Raw genomic sequence first — 21484 nt, 5'->3', positions numbered from 1 at the left:
AAGTGTGTGACGTGCGCGGTGCGTTTGTAGCAATTAGAAATTAGAGTGTTAGCTATTAGTGAAGTCGTGAGACGAACGACACACCTCGCGAGCCGCGTGTAAAGATCAGCTGCCGAGAAGGCAGGTTTCGGTTTTTAGTTTTCTCTTCACGCCGAGCCGGTGATTGGGTGCTGTGGCGGCAGTGTTAGCACACGCTTGTGAACGCTGAACGCGGCGAACCTAGTACCTAGTAGTGCACTACAGAGTGGCCGAAAAGCAAGCTGCAAACAATTGCGTCCGTCTGGTTGGCTAGCCTTGAGCGGTCGGCGCTTTTCGGAATACTGAAGAAGTACACCGGGCCGGAAGTTGAGCAGTTTCGTGCAATAAACGGAGCGGAAAAATAATATAACAAACCACACAAAATGAAGGATATCTGCAGCAAAGGCAACCCCCTGCACAAGGACACCATCTACAAGGATGTGGTAATCATTGGTAAGTGTAGAGGGGAGAGTTTTAGAAACTCAGTGTAACGACCGGAGTATCAAAGTATTGCCGGATCGTGATCGCTGGTGATCTCCATGTAGAAGGAAAGTTAATCATATAGAGATGTTTGAATTCGGCCACGCATATCGATGCATCGACAGCCAAAATGTTTTTCATTACAACATTTATGGAAACGTGTACCGTGTTGTGCCTACAAAATTTGCTTAGTAATTTGCACATCACTAACACGCTGTTGTTCACAGTTCTTTTTTTCTACCCTCTCCTGGTATAACACTCACAACCATGCAGAATTTGGAAAAGGCAGGCAATTAAATAAACAGCAACATTCGTGAATCAGCGTAACGACTTTAAGCCAGAGGACGGTGTACCACTTGCGTACCGATTTTATCCCACCGCAAAGCAACCTCCCGATGAGAGATACACCTACATCTAGACCTACTTGGAGAAGTGCACTGTCATTCTCTCGAAAATCACTGACCGCATCAAAAATCCTCCTTTCGCTGGAATTCAATCAACCTAAACACGGTTCCTGCCAGATAACTTTGGGTAAAAACGGGATCCATTATTCTGATGAGCGGCCTCTTCCGGAACGGGTGGAAAATTCCACGCTGATAAGCCACCACCATCACCGCGTCCGATAAGCGGTTTATTAGAACTTCTTCCGAGAAGGAGAAATAATGATCCATTGTATGGCCGCAGGTTTTGTAGAATGTCTTCCGCGTCTTGACTTGCGCAGAGTAAACATTTGTTCGTTCGCAGCTTGAATTCTACAAAAGGTTCAATTGATCGTTTGTCCGTAGTCAGATTGTAACAACATTGTTGCACAATGTTCCGAAATATCAATTTGTAGCAGGAAAAATATGAAACGTTGACATGTTGCAAGTTCATTGGATTGATCTTTGAAACGATTAGACAGTCCCGGCTAAATCCAGCACCCTTTGTTGTGGTTTGCGGTGCGGAAAGATTGGAGAAAGTAGCATACCCTTATCTCCCGGCATCGTCGTTGTCGATAGGAAACATACAATATTTTCTAAACCAAACCCGCAAACGTAACAAGCCCGTTGGAAAAGCATAATACAGTCGGAATTACGTTTTACGTCGTGCCCGTTCGTGGCGGGCTCACGTGTCGGGTGAGTTAATTTAAGCGGGCCGACCTGAGGAAGGTTAGCGTACTCAACGAGCGTAACGTAAATCTTAACTACTTGACGTTGAATGACTCTCGTCAAGGTCCTTTTAAACCCGATGAGATAGCGAGCCGCTAAAAAAAGGCTGTAGCTAAAATCATTCACGTGATCCTGATCCTTTAAAAATTCCTGGGAAATAGCTTACTGGCTCCCAGAACTTCACCAATCGGTCTTAATAATCGATTACCACCTGCGTGTTTTGAACGATGAGAACATTTTCAGGATTTGACCGATCAGACGCACCAAATGTCTGCATCAATCATCGATCTGGCGTCTTCGGAGTGTCGAGTGCCGTCCTGAAGATAAGATTAGGTACGAAGACCTAATTGTTTTTTTTTATTTATCACCGTCACGGAAATGATACGAGACCGACAATTAGATCATCCATCAGTATCCACTGTATCTGGTACTTGCCGTCACATATGTCGCCGGTGTTGTGCACTTAAACTATTTGCTTTGCAGTTACTTTGCTGTATGACGTTATTTTGTTGTTGCAAACTCATGCTACTCTGACCATCATTGAATGGTACCCAAAAAATTATGCGTCTAGATAGTTCTAGCTTCGAGAAGTCTGCAAACACCATCCCACAAAGATCATGTAAATACAGGTTTGGAGAAGTGGAGAAAAAAGTATTCTTTACTAGAAAAGGTGTTAAAATATGTCTGTCCTCCTTTACCTACCACTTCGTCCTGCGTGACTTGCATACACGCCCACGTTTAACCTTGACCACGTGGTCCCCACGGAAGGTAGGCCGCTGTATGCAAACTGTTTATCATCTCCATGTGTCGCTCGTGATAAAAACGCGCATTGTAACGAGATCTTCCAACTCCTCCCCCACTCTCAGCACGATCAGCAAAAACCCATTAGCCTTTAGCGGTTCCATTTGCGCAGAAGATCATGCGCAAAGTGATCACCGCCTAGCCTGTCCTCATCCTCATGTCTGGTATCTGGTCCGTACCGGTATAAGCGCACACGGTTTGATAAATCGCTCGCGTGCGCCAGTGACCGATTGCGCACGACAGAAAACGTGCGCCCTGACAATCAAAGGCCGCGTCCGTGCGTCCGTCCACGCCATTCGCTTATCGCCTCACCGCGTGTGTGTGTGTGACTCGGTCGCGTCCGGCTATTTATGGTCCAAACAGCTGTTCACGAGGGGCTCGTTGTGTTGACGTGAACGGGCGCGAACCGACGTGCGCGCTGATGACTAACGTCGACGACGCGCACATGGTGTGGCGTCCGTCTTTTTGATAAGCGCAGGCGCGCACACTCACGGCCCCCGGGAGAAGAGATGTGCGCGGAGGCTATGGACCCCTTGCGGCGATGATCGTGACCGCGGAGGTTTCGGCGATAAGATTAGCGGAGTTTATTGGACTATGTCTCTCTCCTCTTTGAATGAGTGCTTTTTTATACTTGCTGAACTCGCATACATTAGGCTAATGCGTTCACTTTCGCCAAGTCCTGGGGTGGGGGAACGAAGATGAGTCCCTGGATGATCAAGCACAATTTCCAATCTCAATGTAATGTTCGGACCAAGTGATGTCAGACATTCTGGAACGTTCTTTAAAGTATTTGGAGACTGATAAGTTTTTTTTTGCCGATCCCGCAATAGAGCTCCAGATGTCTCTAGTACTCACCCACTGCCTTGGCAATGATCTTCGCAATGTGGACCGCGTCGCTTAATTGGGCGTAAGTAACAGCTGGACGTTGGCTTGCCGGCTCCGAAACCGAGGGTAATTCATATTAATCAAAAGACATTGGCGAGTGCATCGCACTAACCTCTAGCCTTTCAACTTGGTTGTTACTTCACCAGGCACCGCCAGCGTTCCCGGCCCTGGCCCGGCCATGGTAACAAGGCGAGCGAAACTCGGTTAGAATATTCATTGCGATGCAGAAACGAAACAGGCGCCGGGCACTACTTCTCTTCAACGTTCTCACACCCCTTCTCTCTCTCTATTATTCGATCGACTAATGAATTTTGCACCCGTTTGTTACACAGGCAATGGACCGAGTGGTATATCACTGTCGTACATGCTGGCGGGCCACTGGCCCTACTGGTCGCCGGAGAAGGCCCAGAAGCACCCGGACGAGCTGCTGCGGGCACGGTTGAACTACTACGACGCACAGAAGAGCCTGGTCGAGCACGACCTGTTCAGTCTAGCCGATGGGCTGGAAGGACGCAGCACCAACCCTGTCTCCCTTCTGGTAAGTACCATCAAGTCCCTCGGTCGCCCCCGGGAAGAGATTAATATTGATACTATCCCAACTATTCTCTCCTGCGTTTTCGCTTGCAGCTGGACAGCCTACAGCACCCGTGTGCCGATCTCGGGATGGATCTGCCGTCGATGGTCGAATACCGGTACCATCCGGAGAAGCAGGTAAAGTTCAAAATCTGATGTAACATGCGAGTCGAGCCCACCCCTCTTTACCAGCCCCCGGCGTCACACTTTGTCCACGAAGCTACACGATAAGGCCGATACGCGGAGCTGATTTATTTCGACCAATAATTTTCTTATCCGCCCGCTCTAATCAGGCACGTCACCCAACACATGACTTTCCGGGTGGGGCTTAAGTGCACGCTCGCACACCCCGTGTTCGCGCCAGGTGCCACCGGGAGTGGGAGCCACTGGAGTTTCGATGGTTTCGTTATCACCCACCCGGTTCGTACCGCCATAGTCATCGGGATAAATATTTACCAACCACGGGGTATCTTTTATCTTCAGAGGAGGAAGATAAATGACAAACAAAATCGAAATACAAACAACACCGAGGCGTAATTGAAAACGAAACTACTTATTGCCGTTGTTTCAATCAGTTTCTAGTAGTTTGTGCACGGGATTTTCATGCACCGGTGCAGCGATGGTGGTGATGGGTTTTGATGACGCGCACTTGACCTCGCACCCGACTTATAATCACTAATCAAATATTGGACCATAATGTATCACGCTTCTAGTCTATGTCAACGGAGATAAAGAAAGGAGAGCAAACATTTTATCTCCTGTTTACGACTTTTCCCTTCATCCTCTTCGTTGTCCAATTGCGTTGAATCACGTGTATCTTATTTTTTATCTCGTTGTAAAGTAGGCAATAGCTAATGGACATTTTTTTATGATGGCACATTGGGCTAGTGTTCAACTAAAAAAGAGTAACCTTGCTAATATAAATGAGTACAATAAACTCTTTAGATTTTAATCTTTTTTTTTATTAAATTAAAAACATTTGTTATGCTTCAAGGAAAATTGCATCTTCCAAACAATATTAGTAAACCATTCCCTTATGTCTGAACTGTACTACAAACCGTATCAACATAATTGCTTCAATCGGTAAATTAAACACTTGGTAGTACTACCGGTAGTAAATTGAACCAATTTAAAGCCATCAGCCGTGAGGCGAAAGTGTAAAACTGCTCTGTCGCACGTGCGACCCATATCGCAATCACGCACACACAGGCCGGTGCACAATTATCATGCCCGATTTATTATGCAAAACGGAGGTCCTGGTGCGCGTTCGGATGTATCAACCAGAAGCCCATCAAAGCGGGAGAGATTATTATGGGAAATGCATGAATCTTGTCCGGTGTCATGCCTGAAAATCATTTATCGTTTTCATTTTTTTCGGCTTCCCATCGACTCGTGCCCGATTTTTGATGATTATGTTGAATTAAAACGCTAGAGTGGTTTTATTTGCGACACTATTTACATTCCCCCGCTCCCTTGTGTTTGTGTTTCTCCCAATTTTGCCGACTTTTATAAATTCGTAAACGGTGCAAAAATGTGTTGGACCGCCATCTGAAGCGAACGCCACTTGAAGTTTGTTTTCTTTACCCAACCGTGTGGAAAGCGGTATTTCAGACACACACGACACACGATTGACATAATAATCGATTAGCAGTAATTTGCAGTCGATTTAATTTTCCGCACCACTCCGCCTATCTTGCTTCGTTTAATTTATGGACACATCAACCCGTATACCCGATTTCCCCAACCCGCTGGCTCTGCTCGGGTTTGTCCACGCACCACGCAAACTAATCCGTGCCGTTGTGTTTGTTTTGTTTTTGCAGATCGATCACCTCGTGCTCGGACGAGGACCGCCCGGCGGTTCCTGGCATCGGATGGATCCGAACCTGCGCACACTGTCACTAGCTGCCTGGATGTCGCTGCCCGGTCTTCCCTTCGCCGAGTGGGAAGCTCGTCATCCCGCACCGCAGGAGCACGAGCAAGCTCTGACAGGTGACGAATTAAAGGTGCCACCGACTCACGTCGTTGACCTGCGCCACGATCAACCCCGAAAGAAGGGACACGAACGGGCGGTCGGGGCCGAGGTGCACGGCTGTGTCAGATGCAGCGAGCTGGCGAAGCGTGAAAAACGAACCGGACAATCGAAAGTGCCCTTAGCGAAGTGTGGCAGATGTGCACGAAATGGAGTGGTGCGCGCCGATGCCAACAATAACCGGGGCCAGCAGCTGCAGCAGCAGCAACACGGCACGAACGGGAACGTGGTGGCCGTGCTGGATGAGCGCAGTGGCAAGGTGAACGCGAAGCTGCTGCATCCCCCACGGCGAAACCTTTCGTTGAAGCGCCAGGTATCGAAGGAGGTTGAAACCCGGGCGCTGATATCGCGCGTGGCCGAGTACTACGAGAGCTACGTAGCGGAGATGGGGCTGGAGAAGTTCTTCATGAACGAGACGATCGTGACGACGGTGGTTCCACTGGACACCAAATGCGGAACTGTTCCGGAGCGGTTGCAGAACGGACGATGGATCGTGGCTGGGTAAGTTTTCGCAACTACGAAGCAACATGCTTCATCGTCATTCCAACAGACCATTACTTACTTGCAAGTGTGAAGAATAGTGATCCTTGTTAAAGAACAAGTGAGTCTTGAACATGTTTGGGAGGATCGAATAGCTTTTCTTTACAATTTTAAAAGAAGCTGCATTGAACACTTTTACTAAATCATCACTTCCACTTTTATCCTTTGCAGATTCAATCGAACAACGAGCAAACGCTTTACGGTCGTATGCCAAAACCTTGTCCTCGCGAACGGTGCCTCCGACCTCGCCAACCGGTTGGGCGTCAAGGGTGAAGGGCTCCAAATGCCGTGGGTGAAATATGAACTTCCGCACCTCGAGCAGGCGCTGGAAAAGTACGACGATCATGCGCGCACACAGCTGAAACCGGTTCTGATCGTCGGTGCGGGACTGAGCGCCGCCGACGCAGTCACCATCTGCCGCTCGTCCGGCATCCCAGTGGTGCACGTATATCGCAATCGAACGGCCGGCTTGGACAAGATGCTCCCGGGCAACGTGTACCCGGAGTATCACGAGGTGCACAAGATGATGAAGGACTCCAATCGCAAGCACGAACTGTACACACCGCTGCCGGAGCACACGATCGTCGATCTGGCGATCGGAGATGGCGAAACGCACCGTGTCACCGTGCAGCATCTGAAGACGGGCGAACGACGTGAGCTGGACGTATCCTACTGTGCTATTCTGATCGGTTCCCGACCCGATCTACGCTTCATTTCGTCGGTCACGTGTGCAAAACAATCGAACGGTACGGAAATTGCTCCACATTGTCAGCTGCTTGCGCCCTATCCTCCTGCCACGGCCGTCATAAACTGTCCCGATTCGGAACCGGAAGAGGATGTCTTGGATCGATGCTTCGGTCGGCAGCACTCAGCGCAGCCGATGACAATGTGGACCTTCACCGAGCAGTTGCTGTTCTCGCGGCTAGGCCGGAAGCTGTTCTGGTTGAAGAACATGTGTGCCAAATGTAAACACATCAACCTCACCGATAAGCCTCGCCACAAGCAGCAGTACAGCGCCATTAGCATCCCTCCGGTGGGCCACTGCCAGCATGACGAAAAGGAGCGCCAAGTCCAGGCGAAGGAATCGTTTGTACTGTGCGCCGCTTCCGGGATGGGCCTCGGTGAGGATCCGGCGAAGCCCATCGACTGCAAGAACAATCCCATAGATGTGGACAAGTACACGAACGCTGTGTTGCGGACGCCCTACGCTGGTCTGTATGCGATGGGGCCACTGGTAGGCGACAACTTCGTTCGCTTCATTCCCGGTGGAGCGCTCAGTATTACGGCCGCGTTACACAAGCTGACGGAGAACGATTGAGCGGAAGGGTGAGAAACTCAATACCGTGGTTCCTCCCAACCCATTGCGTGAACGTATGGCTTGGGACACCCGGTGTTCTTTTTCCCCCACCCGGTTTGTAACACCACGGCAATTTGGTGCAGACCCCGGTTCGTTTGAGTTCTGCCGGTTGCGACTGCTTTATTTTTTGGGGCATTACTGCCATCGGTCGATCGAAGGATCATTTTCGCTTCTGTGGAAAACCATCCGCACGGTCAATTTGCAATATTTGGACGCCTGTCGCTCACTCGCGCGCGTGTGTGTGTGTTTTGGTGGATAATTTGTTCCGCGGTCCACGCACACGGTGAGGCAATGGCACAAGCGCGTGAGAACAAACCCAGAACAAAACAATCACTAGCCAGGTGGGCAGCAGAAATACTCTTCAACGTGTTTCTAACTAACTAAGACGCTAACGATGTACATTGATTGTTTGTGATTGTACTACAGACTACTTGAGGGTGTTACTTTCCTTCTCAATAACTTATTACGTTTACTATCGCTTTGTACCAATCAAAAGAAAATTGTTTTATGTTAAGTAGTAATTGGGAGAAAGCATATTTTTTCTTCCGCAACTGTTTACGGATAGATACGTTTTGTAATAATCGTTCGGAGAGCGCTTGAACTTTCGCCTTTAACTGTTCCAAACTTACAGTCTTCATCACAGTTACGAACCCCACAAACATTCCCAGCAATATATGCCCTACAAATACTCTTCTCCATTGTGGCCCCGATGCCGCCACTTGTATCCTGCTTGAAATATTCATCGATGTCCATAACCAATAGCTCTAGTGGGATGCATTACATAAGCAATAGTAGAACACCTGGTGCAGCTTGAGACATAGAAATGGTGACCGTTCAGTACGTTCGTTTACACAACCATCCTACCATCCAACAACACTACCGAAGCTTCATGATGGAACCATCGTTCCTTACTACTGTCAGTCTGTGATTTAGTTTCGTTTTACTCTTATAGCGTTGGCTTTAAATAATTTATTATTTTTTATGAACCATTTACCCGACCTCGCCCATTTAACAACCGCCGAACGAACGAACGCAAATTTGATTCTCCCATTTATACCTCTGGAAGTACATTGGTTTCCAAGGCACAAAATTATAAAATATGTGTCTTTACTTTCACAATTAACCTGTGCCTAAAAACAGGCCGAAAAAAAGGAAACTTAATCTGCCTTAGTCCTTGTCGCAGTCGGTTGTTTATTGGGCGAACCCATCCGGATCCATCCATTTAATATATAGTAAGCTCATACAGAAAAAAACGGTGGATTGGTATTATACGAAATCTTTTCCACGATTCATGCCGGAAGTAGTAATAAACACAGTGAAATGTTCAATATATTTTACAGTAAGCAGTACAGTCTAGATTGGTATGACAGAAATAAGAAGACGGAAGTAACGTCTTTTAACACTTACTTATTGCAATAAGGAATTACAATTTGTCTCTCATGGACCTTCAAGGAGTTCAAAACAATTACTCGTTTCTATTAAATAGCGAGCTGGATCACATACTCAAAACGTAAAATATTATCATGTACCAAACAACCCGTAGCCCTTATGAACCTTGACCATGTTGGTAGTGACGGTTAACCGAATTCTAAAACCAAACTTCTTTCGGTGAAAGGTGGACGAGCAATAGAGACGAACGTGGGTAGATGTAGCATGAAGTTCGAAATGAAGAGAGTACGTTAGTGAATAAAATCCCTAGCAGCATGAGGCAACAACCTAGAGACTGATCTTTGTACGTTTTAGAACTAGCCTACAGAACCGCAATAGAGTTGCCTGTGTACGTTACGAGTAGCGAACCGTTCTACGAGATCTTTTGTTGTTTGAACGGTTTCTTTCGCATTAAAATATACCCAAGATCCTGTTGTGTATTTTCTCGCCGATCAACATGAACTATTTTTATCTTCTCAAAAAGTATCATTTTGATTACACTTCTTTTTATCGCAAAAACCGTTTAAATCCAACCAATTCTTATCACTCCCAAGAAGATAGAGAAACTTCGTAAGAGAAAAAAACAAACAAACAAACAGGGTAGACTAGAAGTCGAACACAACAAACAGCAACAAAACTGCTTCTGCAGCCGATGTACTACCATAGTATCGCTACTAAATTATTATGACTCTTTACTAACGTTACATTAGAACCTAACTTGTATATAGAAAACGGTTACTTAAGTGACTATGTGTGTGCGTGCGTGGTTCAGGTTTCGTGGATTATCCGGCTTTATTCGAGAAATCCCTTCCGCGTCCGTCGAAGGTGCTGGAATGGAAAAGTGACAAAAACCAACACAACAAATCAAATGCAAATCAAAACATGGCGTTACGCGAATTGTTACGTTTTATTCTTCTTTTATAGAAAGTTGAAAATATAATGCAAAAATAGAAAGTACACGAAATGTGGTATTCTTGCTACTCACTCCGAAAACGATGTTAATAATTCATTGATTGTTTTGGTATTGCTGATTAGATTTTTGATATTAAAGTTAAGACTTTACCTAAAAAATTAAAATAGAAAAGAGAGCAAATTTAGAGTCAGCACAATTTGCAAGTCTTGAGAAGCACGTGCGACTTGAGAAATTTGGCGCGTAAATCAGTTGTTAGTTCCACATGTCACATATAGAGGGCTCGTTTATCCAATGATTGCATACAATCTTCTGTACAAAGTTGGTTGTTGAATGAACCGTTGAATGAAGAAATACAAATTGTCAATAATTGCAGTAGTCTCGATTAATGTAAAATATGGTCCCAAACGAACTCAGTTTGTTTATAATTTACCTATGTACCAATTTAAAATTCGTCTATCGGGAAAGCACAGTGTCGATTTAAGGTGGTAAGCAACATATCGCTTGAGGGTGATCCTATATTCTGTCGGATAAGTTTGTTTAACGTGTTTTTCTTGATAAAACAATTGAACTTGAGAGTAGTCATCTGCTTTAATTAAACACGTGATATAGCACCGCATCCACCTACGGTTCGAAATGCACCGCTCAATAATAACCCGCTCGCAAATGGAAGCTTCCCAGCAATCCGACAATTGCATCACTGTATCATCTTCTATGCTGAGCATTATTCCCATTCTCGCTCGAGACGCAATCATCTCCTATTTGGTACCGTTTGGCTTTTTGAACTCGCATCATCCGGCACCACGACGCTCTTGTGCGTTCCATCCCGACCGCTTGTGCACCCATTTTTGGCGATGCTGCCTTCCGCTACTACGACGAGAGCCGTAGGAAAAATGATATCATTCTCATTACCAAATCTGGAGCAAACAGGACAGAAACCACACTCCTATGGGGCGGCTCATTACGGGGGTGGCAGTGTTAAATGTTTCGATCTTCTCGGGATGAAAGTATTGCGGGGACAGCACCAGAAAGAGTGAGAAAGGGGCCAACAAAACCGAGGCGTCCAAACCGACCATACCGCATGCAATCTTTCATCCAGCTCCTGCAGATACGGAGATCTCTGTCTGCCCGGACAGTTTTTAGCTTGAATAGCTTTTTGATTTTATAATAACGCGCCATGACGACTCCCAATACCATGTTCGCCCACGTACAAGCACTGTTTTGGTTTACGCGAGTTGCCGAAGTTGGCAGCATTTTCTGTTGGGAGTTTTGCCTTAAACGGAACGCTTCTTAGATAGTTTAATCAATTATAATAATTATTTGCTCCCTCCAAGTTACATTTCACATAGAAATCTTTGACAGGAAGATTCTTTTTAGTTGCTCAAATGATAAAGAATAAGATCAACGTTATGGGCTGCCCAGGCAGTGTCGATTAAATTTCCCAACAGTTATTTCAGAATAGAAGCACATATACTAGTATTACATGTAATTGTACTGAAGTCCAGGAAACCATACAAAAGCGGACTAAAGGTTCTAAAGGCCCCAAGTAGCCATAAGTTAAGGCCTTAAAAACTGTTACACATTTCAACAGTTTATTAATGTTGATTATTAGATAAAGCGACAATTTACCGACGATTAAATAATTTTCAAAAAAAAATTAAATTTTTAAATAACTAATTTGTTGTTTCAGAACCAAAAAAGGATCTTTTCTCTGAAGCTGTTGAAATGGATAAAGTCAAATGTTAAGGATTATCTCTATGTTTGAAAACATATCAGAGATTTATTTTGCTCCATTATCCTGAATCCATTCTGATAGTTTCACTTTTCTTTTATATATTCTCAAAAAAGATTTCCTTGACTCCAATCAGTGGATTAAATGTCTCATCTTCTCGTTAAAAATCACGAAAACGGTCTAGAATTGTTCCATAGATCTACGCTTGTTGTTTCAGGTGAATACTGTTATTTACACTGTTACTGAAAGTACATCGAAAAAGTCATCAAATTTTTGTTGAGACAAGGATACAATTTCTTGGTAAAATAATTAATAGAATTCCAACTTAACTTCCAAACAAATAAGGTAAACAGCACAAAGCTCGAGCCCAAGCAATGGTTTTCTTACTCTATGATCCACCTCTGAGACCATATTTAATTCTCAAAAATTTAGCGAGTTAAAACATTCTACAACCCTTTCAAAAAACAAAAAATCCGAGCTGCACACGTTTCGATGAAATGTTTCCTCGATCGTTCCTATATTTACGAATGACACAACGACCGGTGATAGATTTTAACCTGTCGATCAAACCACAGCCCCCGAGGCATGTACAAAGCGATTGATCTCGCCAATAGAAGTTTGAGCAGCTAGCGAAAGCAGCGAACCTTAAACCGTACCGCCGTGGAGGTGAATATCCATAAGTGTTTCCTTGTCGTTCACCTGAGAGCTGAACCCTGCAGTACCTGCGAGCCCGTCAGCGTCATAGCGTCGCGTATCGCCCACACGTGCACTTAAACCGAAAGCAAACCACCTCCGAAAGGAGACAAACGATACTCCTCCACGCGGATCCGGGGGCGTCGTGGCCATGGTTAGGCCTCGCCGTACGACTCCACGTCTATGATTCGGGGAGCCATATCCGTTCCTCGGATCCGGCGAGATTGTCGCCGATTTCGAGCGCCGCTTCCTTGACGTTGGTCTGTTCGTAAGCAAGACTTGATTCTGAGTTTTGACTTCTCGTTCCCAGTTTTGGTGGTTGACCCCAACGGCCCAGGTGTGGGTTACGTGTGAGTCCGGTGCTGCACAGTGATTTATGTAAGGGTCTCTCTGGTCAACTCACCTGAAGGCGACGATGAATCAATTCGCACACGACGAAGAGCCAAGTCAAAATACTGTAATCCCACCCAAGTGCCCGGCGGGTCAACGTCGGCAGGAGGATAGGCTTTCGCTTGGAAGTGAACCTCCCGACACACCGAACCACGTGCCAGACAGTGGGGATGGGTCCGCTGGCGCCTTGCCAATCATTGCTTCCCCCCAATGGTGGATGGCAAACGGACGGCGAATAGAATTGCTACCGAGAGCCGGATTACGCACCCTTGATTGCCAGATGTTGGCACACGTGAATCGGGGTCATTTAGCACTGGTCGTGGCGCGTCTCTGTCGGGGATTTGCGGCGTTTGATGCCGATGCCGGGCCGGGTTGTAATAATATGCGACCGAGGGAGTGGTTCTGGTGGATGCACGCGAGGCGCGCAACCATTACGGGCTTTGGGTGGACGGTGTGTCTACAATTTACCTAATTAGTAGGGCCCGTTTTCCAACCACTTCTGGAACCGTTTAGTAGCTCATCATGTCACTTAGTACACGCTAGGTGGACTAGGTAGGTCAAGACTGGATGTAATTAAACCGCATTACGTTTGATATGGCGATCTACTTGTGATCCCCTGGAAACAAACAGTGAAATCCAACCAGCCTACTCTTTTTTAAGTTCTAACAATTACATACAAGTGTCTTAAAATATTTAACATAAAGTATGCTAACTATTTTCCATAAATTCTAAAAATTACATACAACTGCCTTAAAGTTTTTAGTATAAAACATCTGCTTCAAAATTATTTATTATTATTTGGTTAAAGTATGCTAACTCTTTTTTTTATCATAGAAATAACATGAAAATGTATTAAAGCGTTCAACATTAAGCATCTGCTTCCAGATGATTTGGAATATTAGGTTAAAGTAGGCTAACTAGTTTTTTATCTAAATTCTAAAAATTATATAAAGTTGTTTCAAAGAGTTTAACATAAAACGTCTGCTTCTAAATTATTTTGATTATTTTGTTGAAGTATGCTAACTCATTTTTCTAAATTATAACAATTACATAAAATTGCCTTAAAGTGTTCAACATAAAACATCCGTTTAAAAAATTATTTGAAATATTTTGTCAAAGTCAACTCGGTTTTTTCTAAATTCTAAAAATTATATAAAGCTGTTTCAAAGAGTTCAACAACAAACATCTGCTTCAAAATTGTTTGGATTATTTTGTTGACGTATGCTAACTCATTTTTCTAAATTATAACAATTACATAAAATTGCCTTAAAGTGTTCAACATGAAACATCCGCTTCAAAATGATTTGAAATATTAGGTCAAAGTCAACTCGTTTTTTTCTAGATTCGTAAAATTATATAAATTTGTCTTAAAGTGATCTACATAAAACATCTGCTTCAAAATGATTTGGAATGATTAAAGTAGCCTAAGTATCTTACAAATCAAAATTGATAGTCACCATATTGAGAATGAAAAGATTTACCTAAAACAAACAAAATGCATTATACCGAACCAGCAATCGATTATGAAGGTTGTTAGCTGGCAATCTGTTTCCATTTCAACCAGCGCTTATGTCCTTCTCTGCTATAAACCATCCGTAAACGATGTGTTAACGTTTATCATATGAAAAATCAAAACATCAACGATGCACATAGAAAATGGTAATATCTGTCAACACATTTAAAGTTTATAACTCTCCGCGCACCATTTACATATCATGGGTTAAACCGCTGTAGTATACTAGACTTCAGTGATGAAGAATATGATGATGATGATGATGACGAATCCCACATACATATTAGATCACCGCACGAGCTGAAAAACCTACACGGCCGCGTTTATTGATCGCTCGGGAAGATGAGCGGTTCCGTTTAATATTTGCGACAATATTTATTTGCCTCGTGGTGTTTGGTGATGGGATAGGGATAGGCAATTAGCAAGTTCCCCTAAGCCGCGGGTTAGGGAGAGCAAAATGTCTATCAATAGAGAAGTCGTTGCACATCGACCATTTAAGTTTCACGTGTCGTAGTGAAGTTGTTCGCATGTTCGGAGAGCCGCACCTGACTTCCGGTGCATTTGTTACAGACCGGGTTCTGGTGCTATCAGTAGACGGTATGTGGTGTGAGGTGCACGATTTAAGGTCACCTTAATAGTTTTTCGGTGTTCACTACCAGTGATTTTTAATTGCTGTTTTTTCCCCCATTTTTTGGTTCCCTCTTGGTCTCTTGGTCAGGTGGCGAAGGGAGTAACCCCGTCAGGTTCCTAATAAATTAACCACCTTCCCAACGGTACCTTCGAGACTGTGCGCTATGGTCTCCACGTTTGTGTCTTCCCATTTCCCAGCTCGGTGTCGCCGACATTTCGAGATAACGTTTTGCCACGCGGTCCCCCCGGCAGGAAGGCAGCTCGTCAGCTCGTGCCTTAGACCGGGTCGTACGGTAAGGCCAACGACACCGGCCACCAACCTCGCCCCGGGGCGGAAGATGCGCGAAGCAAGGTGCCGAAGATGTAGGTGAAGGTAGATCGTTTGCCCCCAAAAGGAAAGAAAACATCGTCGTCGTGGTAAAGACGCGACACACACGGCGAGGGGGGGTATCCTCGCTTGACTGCACCGCGCGGATGGCAGGTGGCTTGCGGAGTGGCACACCAACACCAAGCCAAAAGAAAAAAAAAGGCTCCGGCCGCGATGAGGTTGTCCCGTTCGCGACACATCAGCGCGAGGTGACTCGAGTCCGGTTTGCGAGGCGCACGGGAAGGCAAAGGTTTCAGTGTGCCTACCTTTTCGGTGGTAGGAGGTTTTTGGGGGAAAAGGTTTCGGTGCGTTGTGGTTGTAGTTTTTGGTGTAAGGTGTTTGGTTCGGGTCGACCACGCCGGGTTCCGCGGGACGGTCGATTGATATGTACATACATTTTCGATCAGTAACGCCAGACCGTGGCAGCAGGGAAGATGCGTTCGTGCGGGCGATCCACAACGGTGTCGGTGGTCGTCATAGTACTGTTAACCACCGGCTTGCAGCTGCTCGATGGAGCGCGGGTGTTCGGTGGTGGTCGGCTGGTGGGCCGTATTCGCGAGCGACGACTGGAAAGGATACGCCAACGACAACTTCTGCCACCGGAGGAGGACTTCTACAGCGACTTAGCTGAGTTCCCCGACGACGATGCGGTTCCCCAGGCTGACGCACGGGAAGTTCCAACCACAATGAACGATCGCGGTAATGGGAGCTCAACGACGGAGGCTTCCAAAAATGGCGACGACTACGTAATGGATCCAGAGGATATGGTCGACGAGGAGCGGAGACCTCCGTCACCGTTGCCAATTCCAGTACTGCGTCCCAACGCGCGCCGTTCGGTGTTCGAGGAAAAGATATTGTTCCGGTTTTACCATGAGTAAGTTCCACAGTGAAGGTGCGTGGGTACTTTAACGATACTCCACGTCTGCAGCTGCATAGCGCCGGAAGAGAGTGGGATTGGGATACTCCCTCCCAATTAGTACTAACCGGGTCTACACCTTCCTTCTTTAACCAGCGGTAACCTGACCAAGATGACGACCCTCTCCGACGGTGATCGACTCCTGAATGGCACCGAGTGCAGCCCCGACGAGCGCTTCGCCATCATCGTACACGGGTGGCGCGAGAACTGCTACGAAGTCCCGTGGGTGGCAGACCTCCGGGAGAACCTCCGGAAGTACCGGGGTGGGTGCGTCGCCTGCGTAGACTACTCGGCCTTCTCGAGCGGTGGCTACGGGGGACTGGTGGGCCGATTCCGGGACATCCGGGACGTGCTCCTTCACTTCCTCCAGCAGCTACGCTACGAGGGCGTCCAGTTCGAGCGGCTGTACATGTTCGGGTTCAGCTTCGGCGCGCAGCTCTCGCTGGACGTCGGCAACCAGATCGGCTCGAACGAGCTGGAAGCGATCGACACCTGCGACATGGCCGGGCCCGGCTTTGACAGCGATCGGATGTTCAAGCAGCGCAACTTCCACTCGGCGGCCAAAAACGTCCAGTGCATCCACACCAGCATCGACAAGGGCACGAAGTTCCCGAACAAGTGTCACCAGAACTGGCGCATGGGAGTGTGTGGGCTCCGGCAGGCGGCCGCCGGTCCGCCACCACTGGGTTCGCACGGACTCTGCCCGGTGTTCTACAACCTAGCGTTCAAGTACCAGTTCCTGGCGCAGCCGAAACCGCTCGAGTGTGTCGCCGTTGGCGAGCAGGCGAACTATCCGCGCAACTACCGGATGGGTTACATGGAAGATCGTCGCAGGTAGGCACGAGATAGGGATAGAACCATTCCAGTAGAAATCTCTTCTCAAAACCTCTCCCGCCGTTCTTTTCCCATTCCCTACTTACAGCGAGGTCCGCGGGGAACTGTTTGCCCTCACCTCGGACGTGTATCCGTACACGGTGTTCACGAATCCGTACAACTTCTTCGAGTACTTCTGAGGCACCGGCGGTAGTAAATATGAGGTGACCTTCTTCCTTCAAATGCCAAACACCAAAACGACCCCACCAAGGTGCCTCCACCAGGTCCCAGTGTGCCGTTCCTTCAGATGAGATGTGTCGTATAGGTCGTGGTACGACTGTTACTTTATTAGGTTTCTACTTCTCGGGGCTCCTATTTGTCAACCAACGAAATGAATCAACGACTAGCTCGACGTCGTTCAGAACAACCCACGTGCCCCAAGGGAAGGTGGGAACGACTTGATGCATTCAATGTGTTTTTTTTTTTATCGCAATCTTCTGTTGATTCGTTATTTTTACTCCTTAAACCATAAAAAAACGCACTGTACTGTGAAATGAAATAAACATATCTTACCTCATTTTTACGCACTGTAACCGATCGGGTGGACCGTTTTATTGTGATTGTTAGTATCGAATGTGGGTTTGTTGCTTACCGTTTTTCTTCTCCTCTGCCCCTTTTGCTTCGGGGTGATGCCATTCGTTTCTTTCACGACCAAACAACGGCCGGGGGAGTTGGAGAAATGCTTGCAACCCCTCAAATGCAGGGGTGTGTAGGTTATTACTGGCCGGGTTTGCTTGTTCGATATCCGATCGTTAGGCGCCGGATGGGTAGGTTTCGGATAGGTTTTTTTCAACCACCAAAGGTATTGCTCGGTCCCAAGCGAAGGCTGGCTTTTTTCTCGGTTTCCTTCCGAATGATTTTAGAAAGCCTTATTAATTTATAACGCCTCCCCCCGCTGGGTCGGCGCCTGGGCTAGCGGCCGTTCGCTAGCGAAAGGGCGGCGAATAATTTAAGATAAACTTATTCCGCGACCGGCCAGATGCAATGAATGAAATGTTAGATGTTAATCGGAAACTGGAGCACCGGCGGTTTTCGGATTGGTTGTGTTCGTGACACTCGGGAGAAAAGTCGGTTAATGTCACGGTGCGTGGAAGCCGGGAAAGCAAAAGTAATTGGTATTTATTTCGGAAATAATGAAGCCGTCAGCCATTGTCGTGGCGGCTGTAAAGACGCTTTTGTTAAACGGAGTGTTATGCAGGGGGGTTTTTTGAATAATTGTTTACAACAACGAGATCTACCTTTGAAGATAAAACGATGGCATAGGACAATTTAAAAAAAAACTTACAACTGGTTTTCCTTTTTTTTCATTTCAACTGTTTCACGGTTTACATTCAAACTTAATTTTTTAAATAATTAGCTATTATTGTTCATTTCTCCTTTGACATGTTTGAAGCACTTATCGTACAACGTTGTTTATTAAGCTAAGATTCCTTTTTCATGGAATATGTGTTTTAGTTGTTTTAAGTTGTTCCTAATGAACTTGCATTTGAAAGTTTTTACTGCGTTGAGGTACATAATTAATGCACTCCGCAGTGTGGGTTCTTTTAGCAAAAACCTCATAAAGCACCTGCATTTCACAATTGCACGCTGCACAAGAGCGTCTGGTGCAATCTGTTGATCAAACCCAACCGAAAACGGACCCATTCTCCTCCCTCGAAAGCTCACAGAAAATAAGAAAATAAACGCCATCGCGTATGTGTATTTATGGAACCCAACCAATGCCATAAACCATCCACGACGGATCCCCGGACTGGCCGGGGGAAAGGTTTACATTCGTGAGCCTGTGTGCCAAAGCTCTTATCCGCTAAGGTGTATGTGTTTGTATGTTTTTTTTCTTTTTTGCCACTATTAGATTTGTCCACGAAAAATGTCTTCCGCCTTTGCCCACACACCGGAGACACCCGATATCCGCGAAAAGCGTACGTAAAAAGAAACCGGCGACCAAGCTCGGTCTTGAGGGCGCCTCGATCTGCACCGAAATGAAAGAAAGACCTTCCCCAGACCAACAAAAAAAAAGAGAGAGTTTCGGAGCCGTCCGTTGGTTTGGTCGATAAAACCGTTTCCAAACCCCACGACACACCCCCCTGCCCTCTTTTCTTTCAGCCGAGCGAAAGGTGCAGCCTCTCTGCAAGCCCTCCGAACCATTCCTGGCCATTCCAGTGGCTTTGCTTTCGAGGCATTCCGAAAACGATGACAACATGGCAAAAGCAAGCCACCGAAGGGGTGGCAGTTTCGGGGGATGATAAAGTTTGGCCGAGAAAAAAAAACAAAAAAGCAAAACACGCCAAGAAATACGAACAGGAGAAATTGTAAGCGACTCTATATCGAACGATGCGGCGATTATATAGCCTCAAGACACGCGCATACATTTTCCTTCGCTTCGGTTTTATTTTTCCACATTCACCGAAACTGGTATTTTTGCAAAGTTTTGGGGCTCATTCATTCGCACACTCGCGTTTTCCCATTGTCTTTCGGTTTCCAACTGACACCGACCCCTTGCGACGTACTGTAGGTCGAATGGAGGAGCCACACGAAAAGAAAACTCTCCACCATTAATGTGATGCGTTTTATTATTTTCTTCTTTCCTCGATTGCAATGGTCGCTTTTCGCTATCGGTATAAATAAGCAAGTGCAAAAACCCCGGTGCCGGCTCGCGGGGTCGCTTTTGATTTGTGTTCCGCTCGTGACCGAGAACGGCTTCACTTTCTCCGCCGCATCCTTATGTTCTACATCCTTGCTGTCCGTGAAATTTTCCACGCACGGAAAAGGAAAGTGCCGAGAAACGGCATGTATCACACTACTCAGTGTGTGTGTGTGTGTTTCAGCACACATGCGTGTATGGGTTCTAATAATGGCTAAAAGGTTATGTCATTAAAAAGGCATGTAATCCTCATGATTCATCCGGAATGGGAAAAACAGTAGGTTAATGTTTTATCTGTATGGCGCATGGCGCGTGCAGGAATACTGATGTGCTTGGACAAAATAAGAAACCGTTTTTGCAGCAAAGTTAGACTAATTTTAATCATTCCAATATTCTGTATTATGCCTTCTTGGTTTAAGTAATGTATATTTGAACATCGAATCTAGTCCTTTACCATATCTTGTTATGGATTTCTTTAATGTTATTCGAAATACAAAGTGAGATACCGATGGCATTTCAAATACTTGATTTAAAATTTAATAAATACGATAAATACTATCAATTTCATGGAATCAGTTGTTCACAAATACATCCTAGTTGTATGGGCAGTAATTTTACGAGTATTTAAAAAAAAATTGATTTTGTTTAACTAAATAGGATCCTCCCTTTGGATTGTGATGGTCCGAAAATATGTAGTAGCGTAACGAAAATTGGGAACCACTGCTTTAAACTGCATTTCGGTAGCCCCCCCGTAGTCGCGTGCAAAAACCAACCTGTCATATTTTATTTTCTATTGTCACATCGAATAATCATGTCACAACAAATAAACATCTCGCGAAGGCACGGAACCGGTTTAATAGGGTTCGACAGCCGTCGTTCGCTATCAACCGTAACGAATGCTCGTGAAAACTTGTAAAGCCTGAACTCTGCCTAAACCTTCGCGATCGTTTGTTTTGGCGTGGCTCAAATTCGATTCTTCCTGCACACCGTTACCGGTTTATCTACGTCAAGTCGGAGGGGGCGAAAAAAAATCATACAAAACATAAAATTTGACTGAAACACTATCTCGCCACCTTTCGTTCGGAGAAAGCTGTTGATCAACCTGCGACGATAAGAGAGGCGAATACGTTCCAGGGGCGTAAAAAGGGTACTGTCTGTTCCAGAACCATTGCAGGGAGGGCAGTGAAGGAACGTCGATCGTCGAGTAACGGGTTTGGAGACGGGATGGTTTGGTCTGGAGAAAGAAAAAGAACTCAAACATCTCGAGATAATGTCACATCAATCCCGGCGTACGGTGTCGAGCGACAACACTTAAGGACCGGGTGGATATCTCAAGCACCCATCCAGAAGGGTGTGGACCGAAGGAAGCCAATATTTGTTGTTTCCCCGGGACTAAGAGCCCCTTGGCCCAAGAAGATACCAATAGGAGGTTTTTTGAGACTCGGTCCGGCTTTAGAATTTAGGTCAAGCACAAATGTATAAAGTCCCCTCGCGCAGCCGGATTGGGTTTTAGTTTCTTGACACACCGGAACACACCGGTGTCACCGATTAGTACGCGCG

General features: G+C 46.0%; 2 protein-coding genes across 2 annotated transcripts; both read left to right on the top strand.

The window, feature by feature from the left end:
- Positions 1-401: 401 nt before the first annotated feature.
- On the top strand, positions 402-8051 carry LOC131288415 (oxidative stress-induced growth inhibitor 2-like). The gene is made up of 5 exons (XM_058317547.1): positions 402-471; positions 3665-3870; positions 3960-4043; positions 5726-6435; positions 6646-8051. Exons 1-5 carry the CDS (start codon positions 402-404, stop codon positions 7790-7792), a joined length of 2217 nt encoding a protein of 738 aa, XP_058173530.1. The 3' UTR covers positions 7793-8051.
- A 7877-nt stretch (positions 8052-15928) lies between these two features.
- On the top strand, positions 15929-17423 carry LOC131288483 (uncharacterized). Its single transcript, XM_058317620.1, has 3 exons — positions 15929-16368; positions 16507-17244; positions 17333-17423. Exons 1-3 carry the CDS (start codon positions 15929-15931, stop codon positions 17421-17423), a joined length of 1269 nt encoding a protein of 422 aa, XP_058173603.1.
- The last annotated feature ends 4061 nt before the right edge of the window (positions 17424-21484 follow it).

The sequence above is a fragment of the Anopheles ziemanni genome, chromosome 3, assembly GCF_943734765.1.
Source record: "Anopheles ziemanni chromosome 3, idAnoZiCoDA_A2_x.2, whole genome shotgun sequence".
NCBI classification, from domain to species: Eukaryota; Metazoa; Arthropoda; class Insecta; order Diptera; family Culicidae; genus Anopheles; species Anopheles ziemanni.
This window is presented reverse-complemented; position numbering and strand designations above follow the sequence as displayed.

What these genes read in the sequence shown, in the direction of transcription:
- LOC131288415 (XM_058317547.1), top strand. Translation starts at nt 402, where the DNA reads ATGAAGGATATCTGCAGCAAAGGCAACCCCCTGCACAAGGACACCATC. An exon ending in CAAGGATGTGGTAATCATTG is followed by an intron (nt 472 to 3,664) that starts GTAAGTGTAGAG and finishes TTTGTTACACAG; the next exon opens with GCAATGGACCGAGTGGTATA. An exon ending in GGTACCATCCGGAGAAGCAG is followed by an intron (nt 4,044 to 5,725) that starts GTAAAGTTCAAA and finishes TTGTTTTTGCAG; the next exon opens with ATCGATCACCTCGTGCTCGG.
- LOC131288483 (XM_058317620.1), top strand. Translation starts at nt 15,929, where the DNA reads ATGCGTTCGTGCGGGCGATCCACAACGGTGTCGGTGGTCGTCATAGTA. An exon ending in TTGTTCCGGTTTTACCATGA is followed by an intron (nt 16,369 to 16,506) that starts GTAAGTTCCACA and finishes TTCTTTAACCAG; the next exon opens with CGGTAACCTGACCAAGATGA. An exon ending in TACATGGAAGATCGTCGCAG is followed by an intron (nt 17,245 to 17,332) that starts GTAGGCACGAGA and finishes CCCTACTTACAG; the next exon opens with CGAGGTCCGCGGGGAACTGT.